The sequence below is a fragment of the Choristoneura fumiferana genome, chromosome 11 (assembly GCF_025370935.1).
Source record: "Choristoneura fumiferana chromosome 11, NRCan_CFum_1, whole genome shotgun sequence".
Taxonomy (NCBI): Eukaryota; Metazoa; Arthropoda; class Insecta; order Lepidoptera; family Tortricidae; genus Choristoneura; species Choristoneura fumiferana.
In genome coordinates, this window is record NC_133482.1 from 8,107,813 (window position 1) to 8,116,538 (window position 8,726).

Below are 8,726 nucleotides of genomic sequence, written 5' to 3' on the forward strand. Positions count from 1 at the left end.
CTTGAATTTCTTCTTGTTTCAGTGATCCGGTGCTGAATGGACCATTAAATGTGGCATACGGAAACTCCGTAACTCTGGCCGGTCGTACGCCACAAAATGATTATTGCTTGATTGTTGATGTTTATAGAGAGTGGACTGTATATAGGTGAAGAATGAAAGATGATTTTTGAGATCTGGCACACTGATGCAGCTTGAGAGTGAGAGAGAGAGAGAGGTCGGGAGCGCTTCTTATTAGTTGTTTATCCATTCGCTGTCGCTCGGAGACTGAACGTTGTGGTCGGGACCGCGCTCGCTTTTATACCCGCGAGAATTACCTTAAAGGGATCGCGGTCCCCCCACTCCTCCGCTCCCTTCCCCGCTCTCGCCCTACTCGTCTTTATTTTATTAAAAAACTTAACTAATCCTAATTACAATCAACAAATCTTAATACTAATACTTAAACCTAGTTAACGATAATATTTTGGGACTTTTTCCTTAATTCTGTAGCGCGGCCGCGAGTCGGTCCGCGCTACTGTCCCGCTCGCACCTAGGGGTTATACGTATAACCGTCCCGCTCACACGAGCGAGGTTATAAATATAACCACTGCGCCGGGTCCGGCGCCGCTCATTTGGCGCACGGACGCGACGCAGGCGGTGCGAGCTTATCCTACTAAATTAAACTAGGCGGTAAGTATTTCTTTATTGCACATAACTATATACATATCACTTAACTAACTTATTCTATATACATGAAATTAGACGCCGTTCTGTACAATATTCGTTAGGACAGTTTAATTGCCATTCTTCATATAAAATGCTCCGCCGCAGTGGAACGTAGAGGTAACATTTACCTTTTCAGGGCAGCAGGGCTACTACGAAACTCGAAGTTCGTATCGTACCGTCCCTCTCGCTCTTGTCACTCGTACTTATTCTGTGCTCTCGTATTAAATAGTATCTCGTATTAATAGGGACTGCACGACACGAACTTCGAGTTTCGTAGTAGCCCTGCTGTACTGTCTAATGAGCGGGTACTGGCGATCGCATACACAATGTCACTCTACCCTCATCGTAAACCGTGTGACAAAAAGAAGAAATGCGTTAAGGCTAGGCCTATGACGCAATCGGAATTAACCCTGCACAACTCGGTAAATAATAAATAAATAAATATCATGGGACACTGACACCAATTGACCTAGCCCCAAACTAAGCAAAGCTTTTCTGTGGATACTAGGCAACGGATAAACATACTTATGTATAGATAAATACATACTTTTACATACCGGGTGTGGCCTGTAATATGAGCAAATAATTGAAACATAGATCATATTCCTCAAACTGAACAAAATTAGTTCAGCGACTTTTAAAAAATATTTTTTTAATTTTTATTACACTTTAAAGTTTATTCGAAGAAGCAATGTAAAGCAAAAAGCTTGATGTTTGTAGCATTACAGGCGACGTCAGTTGGGTTCTAGGATGGAGTACATTGATAGCAGTATTTAATTTGTATGAAAAAATGAAAATTCAGACTCCATTATTTTTAAAAGTCGCTGAACCAATGTTATTCAGTTTGACGAGGACGATGTATGTTTTAATTTTTTGCTCGTGTTACGGGCCACACCCAGTATAAAAATCCATGACCCGAGAACAAACATTCGTATTATTCATACAAATATCTGCCCAGGACCTCAAGCTTCGTAGTCAGGTTAGAACCACTTGGCCTTTTTTAGCTTATATATACACTGTGACTTGGCATCCGGTCGTCGATGTATAAAAGTCCTCTCACCGTATTTACGTGAAGCGTTTAATTTTTTTTAATGAATATTACTAGTGTTCCTAACCTGGAACCTCAAGCTTCGTAGTCAGCTCCTAGCACTAACCTATCCGTTAAGTCTTTAAGTTGGTTAAAAAAGGGTGCATCCAGCATGCAACGCAACGTAGAGGAAACTAAATTACCTACCGGGGAGGAACGTTTTCATAATAAATTTCCTATGATTTCTATGGTAACGTAATGGATGTCAACATGACATTAATATGCCAAAAGTTTACAGAGCCTATTTGTAATGCATGAATAAAAGGATATAATGAAGCATTGTTACAAAATAGTACATTGTGTCTTAAGGGCGGTAAATAAGGAATTACGAACGAGTCTACTAGGCTTTAATGAGTCGATGCTCGTAACTCTAGTACCGCCCGTACGACATACAATGTTTTTCATCACATTTGCGATTCAAAGTGAAAAAAAAATAACAAAAATGACAGTTAAGTCTTGATTAACCGTCGATTAGTAGCACAAAGACGTAGTCATAGGAAAAGTATTAATCATCAAAAGTTAAAATCAATTCCGTAAAGACTGCATCAAGAACTACTTTTGTTTAACTAAATACTGCTGGAGTGAAGGAATATGGGACACTTCAATAAAATACACTTATAAAAATTCTACTTCCATTATATTTCAACGTCATAATGCAATCGTGACAATTAAAATTAATTTCAATTGCGTTCAAGATATTCTATTCGTTTCCAACATAGAAAATGTATGAACTCTATACTGTATGAAGTTTCCTTAATATTAATTGTAAGGAGCTTATCTTACGCAAACTAACTCAAAATAGTAGTTTAGTTTGACTGGAAGAATGGCTAAATGGTATAAAAAATTAATGAAATCATTATAAAATCAGTCTAGACCAAAAATATCGTTTTTCATTTGAAGTTGGCTTATAAAATTGTTTCCAGTGCCTAACGACCATCTTAAAAGCTAAGAGACCAACGAAAGATTAAAGCTTAAAATAAAACGATTAAAAACTTACATTTACGAATTCGTCATGAGACCCATTATCAAATACTAAAATGGACCATCATAGCAGAAAATAAAATATGTATTACGTAGATACAATAAATTACATCACAACATAAAAACTTGGCGATTATGTGCGTTTGTTTGTCCTTATAAATAAATAGGAAACTATTGAAATTCAAGTAAATGCCATCCTTCGAATAAACAAACCACATTAGCACAGCCTCCAACCACAAGCCCCTGACTAACTAACAATCTTATAACCCAACTCCAAATGAAACCGTACCATTACTTTGGCAGTGGATGAAATTTAGGAAATTCAATATAATCACAATACAATTACTTACTAATAAAAGTTACCTTAGTCAAATACGAAAAGCGAAGGCGGTCAGTGCTTACTGCCTTAATTATGCTCCATAATTGGTCTCATTCCAAAAGTCATTAAAATCGTGTAACCAAATTCGCAGATATTAAAAATGTTACTTTTGCATTTCTTATTCTTCACTCGTATTAACGCATTCACTGCCACCTGACTTCCACTGGTGCCACCGACGCACGTGTGCGTTCAAAATGTATGAATAATATAGTATATAATTATGACAGCGGCACTGGGCGAAGTTCCGAAAACGCGTATGTGCGTCGGTGGCAGTAAATGCGTTAAAAAAGGTTTCATGGCATGACTGATATTAATCTTGAGATTCACAAATTAAATGTAACAATCCATATCTGAATATTTGTCGTTTAAATCAACGGTGGTCATTGTTTGAAACTTCATAATTATTTTAGCTTTAAAATAGAGTATTACCTCATTCATAGACAAACACTTATCGAGTATATCGTCCGTCTATCCACGACGTGAGAAATCGGAGTGAGTGGGATTTTCAACGATATGTCCTTAGCATCATTCGATATGTTCGTGGACTTATTTTTCGAAAACTTTTACGAGTACTATAAAGGCACGTACTCAATAAATGTGAACGCGATCGTTGGCAGTTTATATAAACTTATACGGAAAGTCGCACATTGAATGCAGAAACAGATCTACAAGATCTTAAATTCTTCCAGAATATTCGAGGAGGTTCTTGGGTTAGTTTCAGTGAACGCTCCTGTAAAGGTGGTTTCAACGACATTTAGGACTCGAAAAAAGTGAAGTCACTCCTTTGACGTGGTATAGTCGCCATCAGATATTTCGGACCGGCCAAGGTGATCAAAAATATCGAAACATGAACTCTAATACCTTAATAAGAGTGCACGTGCCGATATTTTTGACCACCTTGGCAGTGCCGCGATGGCGACTGTACACTTTGAACACCGATTAATCTTTAAAAAATTCGAGTGAATTCAGAGCAGTTCAATCAAAATAATCCAACCATCTACTGAAATATTCCGTATTAATTTGAAGACACCTGAATATACATGGGTGAAATAATCTGTATCTCTGATCCCTTACGCACGATCAATCCTCGAACATTGTCTCACGATCAGTTGTGCACAATGGATATAGAATTGCCGCGCAATGCCCAAATTACCACGTGAGATGGACGCTCAAAACGATAAACCCATTTTTGACAAAGTATTGTAACTTGGACCAAACCAGGCAGTGAGCACAGACAACTGCCGCGTGGTACACAGTAAAATTTAATACACGTATAAACTAGGAAGTGATGTCGATTAGCGTGGAAGCAACCTCAGTCTTGTCATTCCGATGTGGACCATCAACTTTACGAAGCCCTGCAGTTCTGCTCGCGATTCTCTGGAAAATAGAAAGTTCTATTTATTTTTTGACGCGTAACTTCGTCACTAAAACACGCCTTTTCATCATTCCGAACATCTGTTTGTTCAAAAATCTTCTACACATAAACTACAGATATTTTTTTCAATACAAATTCTTATAACTGACATTTATGTAAATTATAATGTAATGATGTATTGAATGAATAAATAAACTAAACTATTTTTACGAGGTGTTTAAAAAGTTATAGCTACTTAATTCCATCTAGCAATATTTTCTATCATACAATTCTAATTAAAACGAACGAAATTTACGTACCATGTCCACTTTATGCTTCCGTAGGCTGATCTATTGGTTCAGCAGGAGGGTCGACCGCCGCGACAGTCTTAGCCTTGATGTCTGCAATTTCCTCAACTTTGTTATCCCCCTGTCCCTGTTCTGCGTCCATAGAATCACCATTGGAACCATTGACCGAACCCTCTTTCCCGTTTTCCACAGAAAGCCTAGAACATAACTCCTCTTCCTTGGAATCCCCATTCAAGTTGGTCTCACTGTCACCGTTGGTTGATTTCCCGTTTACTTGTGGTTCACACGACTTTTCTTCTGTTTTGCTCACTTCTGTAGTTTTGTTTTCCTCTGTTTTACTTCCTTCAACTTCTTTGATTTCTGTGGCAGGTGGGCTGTCTACAACTGGCTTATCTCCTGGGGGTTTGCTTTCATCAGCAGGGCTTTCTGTTACATCTTTAATGGATTTGGTTTCTTCCACAGGGCTATTTTTTGATTGTTCTTCAATCAATTTGACACTTTCTACTTGTGAATCTTTTTTTTCTGGTATGGGAGCTTCCTGTTTGTCTTCTGCTTGTGTTTCCATGGCAACAGTCTCAACAGTCTCTTCAGACTTACTTTCTGCTGAAGCTTCCGTAGACCTACTGTCTTCCATTTTTTTGTTTGATTCTACATCAGCTTCTGGATTTTCAATATCAACACCATTAGTCTCTTTGATTGGCTCTTCTCCAGAAATACTCTTTTCCTCTTTAGTCTTATTATCCTCAACAGTCGAAGCAGAGTCCACTATTTCATTCTGTTTCATTTCTAGTTCTAACTCAGAATCTAATATTCTATCCACAATATCGTTAGAATCCAAATTTTCTGTTTCCATGGTCTCCTCTGCAATTGGGTTCAGTAGGGGTTTGACTGGGATGCTATCTAAATTTGTGACATCTTGTACCTTAGAGAGAATATCGTCGCACTCGTTGACTAGCACTTCTCCTACGTTTTGTAAAACTTCCATGTCTTCTGTGACTGGGGGCTCCTCCACGATAGGCGCCAACTCTTCTGCAATGTCCGCGACATCAACTTCGGCGAGTGAGCTCTTATCGTTCGTTATCTCTTCTATCACAGGCTTTTCAGTCGCATCGGGCGAGTTCTCACTAACATTCTTCACATGTACTTCCTCAACTGGTTTCGAATCAGATTCACCGTTACTTGTTTTGGCCTCTTTTTTATCAGTCTCTTCTTTATCAGTCTCTTTCTCTTTCTCTTCAGTCTTAATTTCTTCCTCCACTACCGGTTCGATATCAATCATAGGTGCATCAACAGGCTCATTCGAGTCTGAGATTTCTTCTATTTCCGTCACTATTTTCTCTTCTTCCTTTTTTAGCTCTACAGGCGTTTCAGGAGTTGTATTTTCTGTTTCGACCTCCATTTTTTCTTCTTCCTTAGTTTCTTCTGTGGGTGCTGCGGACGCTGTCTCTACAGTGGCTTTGACATCCTTGTCAGCGTCAGTCTTAGGAACCTTAGCCGGAGTCTCCTCCTCCACCTGGAACAGTTTAACAGTAATTAAGTGAATGCTTTACAATACTTAGATTAGTTTTATGTAAAAGTTTTAATGGACAGAATCACGACGTATGGAGTTCTTTTAATATTTCATAAACAGCCCCTACATCCCAAAATCACTTTTGAGAACTTTTAGAAATTCTTATCACACCCGAGAAGAACCTAATTTAATTTGCGTGTCAACCACTGCCACAACTGTAAAGTTCAGGTACGGTATTTTAACCAACATGACGGAATGAGATTAAACAATTTAATGGTTTATATCTATAATCTGTAATATAACAATGACATTGCATTGTGAGTACATGCTACTCAAAATCACACTCGACTAGATATGAGCGCCGTGGGCCAATTCGACGGCGGCAGCGTGGGCTATAAACATTCACGGATGCGGCAGCGCGCCGCGGCTTGACCTTGGGTCTTAGAATTTTTATGCGAGACCGGTTTTTTGAATAAACAATTAAGAAAAAAAGCATTGTTCCTTCCAAAGAAAGCTTTATATTTATTTTGTTAAAGCATAGAGGGCATCAAGAAACGTTGTTCTCAAAATGTTCATAAAGTTTAACAAAATCAACACATTTTCAAGGAAAAAGTAGCAAAGTACAAAGTCTCTACATAAAAATACTGCACATACATACTACACATACACATTTTTGTAGTAAACAAAACCTATTAGTAAATAATTAGTTTTGGTTAACCTTATTGAAAAGCGCTTAGAGCTTTAAACGTTGAAAGACTCGACTCGACTGAGTGAGTGAGCGTTGTGGACGTGTCGTGGTCTCGTGGTATAGCCACGCCGCGGGTGCAAGCGGGTGCAAACAAACTACGACCGGTCACGGCGGCGCGCCGCGTGTTTCAATCGACGGCGGCGCGCCATACGAACCCACGGCGACGGCGCGGCGCTCATATCTACACTCGACCGATTATTCGGTATCGTCTTGGGTCGTCTCATTCTGCTTTCGTCATCCATTCTTCATTCGTCACTTTCGCTCTTAGTCATTGTCGTCTTGGGTCATAGTTGTTGTTTGTCTTGTTCTTATTCAGGTGCATTCGATGTTCGTCTCTTCTTCTTTTGACATGTTCGGTGTTAGTCTTTTTATTTTTTAGTCTCATTCGTTACTCGTCGCATTTTTATTCGACACGTTCGTTTCGTTTCGTTGTTTTGTTGGTCCCATTAGCAGTAACTTTCGTTTTTAGGTCCATTCATAATTCGTCTAGTTCGGTTTTCGTCTCAATTCCCGCTTTAGTTATACAACCTCCGCTATTACGTTACTGGCCACTCAACGTGAATGTGTCCAATAAAGAATGATATCAATTTCTAAAGAAGCCAAATAAGAAAAACACGAACTTAGAATAAGACCAAAGACGATAGGACGAATAACGAATGAGACTAAAAAAGAGATTACTAACACCGATCATGACCGAAAAATATGAAGACTAATACCAGAATGGCCCGGAATAAGAAAAAGACAAAACAACGAATATGACCAAAGACTACCACCGAAAGTGCCGAATGAAGAATGGATGACGAAATCAGAATGAAACGAATTAAGAACTTGACTAAAAACGAATGGGACGACCCAAGACGATACCGATTATTCGACCGTGACAATTTAACAGAGTCGGATCTACAATTTCGCCATTTTAGGATTATAATGTCAGTCGACATACAACAGTATAATTGACTTTGGCACAATAATTGCAGATCCGACTCTGTTAATTGTCACAGTCGTATTGAACTTCTACTAATCAGATAATTTATTTATTATATCTGTCATGGTTTCACTTAATGTCATATACTCGTAGTAGAAGATACGAACCTACATCGACCTTCACCGGTCTGATAATAGAATGAAATGTATTTTATAATAAATTTAGTACATAATTTGAAAATATATTAGAAATAGTTTTGCTAAAAAAATCTTGGACAGGTTTTTATTGATTTTACGCTATTATTAACGTTTTCACAATAAAATGGCGCTTACGTTGATATACAACTTTTTCTATTATCTTATCAAGTGAAAGTAAATGACATCAACATACCTGTTTAAGTTTATACCTGGCAACCCAGTAGCTCGTCCAAGTAAACAATAGCAAAACCAACTGCATATTCTATAGGTTTTAAACTTTAAGTCAGTATAAAATTTTCTTATTATCTCGATGATGCAACAAAAAATTATTAAAAATCATTTTTTTTTAATAATTAAAAATAGCCTGTCCAGGATTTTGTTAGCAATAAAAGAAGTTTCACTCTATTATCAGACCGGTGAAGATCGATTTAAGTTCGGATCTAAAACCAATATCAATTCTCTAGCCAGAACTAGTTTGTAGCAAATAATATTGCTACTTGATGCACTCCGTGGCTTGCGTCATAAAAAAATGTAT

At 38.1% G+C, this 8,726-nt stretch overlaps 1 protein-coding gene across 1 annotated transcript in view; it reads right to left on the bottom strand.

Annotated features, from left to right (window-relative positions):
- Positions 1–2,404: 2,404 nt before the first annotated feature.
- LOC141432989 (uncharacterized) overlaps positions 2,405–8,726 on the bottom strand; it is a 36,826-nt gene continuing 30,504 nt past the window's right edge. Inside the window, exons 20-21 of the mRNA XM_074094828.1 lie at positions 4,824–6,355; positions 2,405–4,526 (exon numbers count right to left, since the gene is read on the bottom strand). Coding sequence (XP_073950929.1) covers positions 4,834–6,355 — 1,522 coding nt within the window. The 3' untranslated portion in view covers positions 2,405–4,526; positions 4,824–4,833. The remainder of the gene's footprint in view (positions 4,527–4,823; positions 6,356–8,726) is intronic.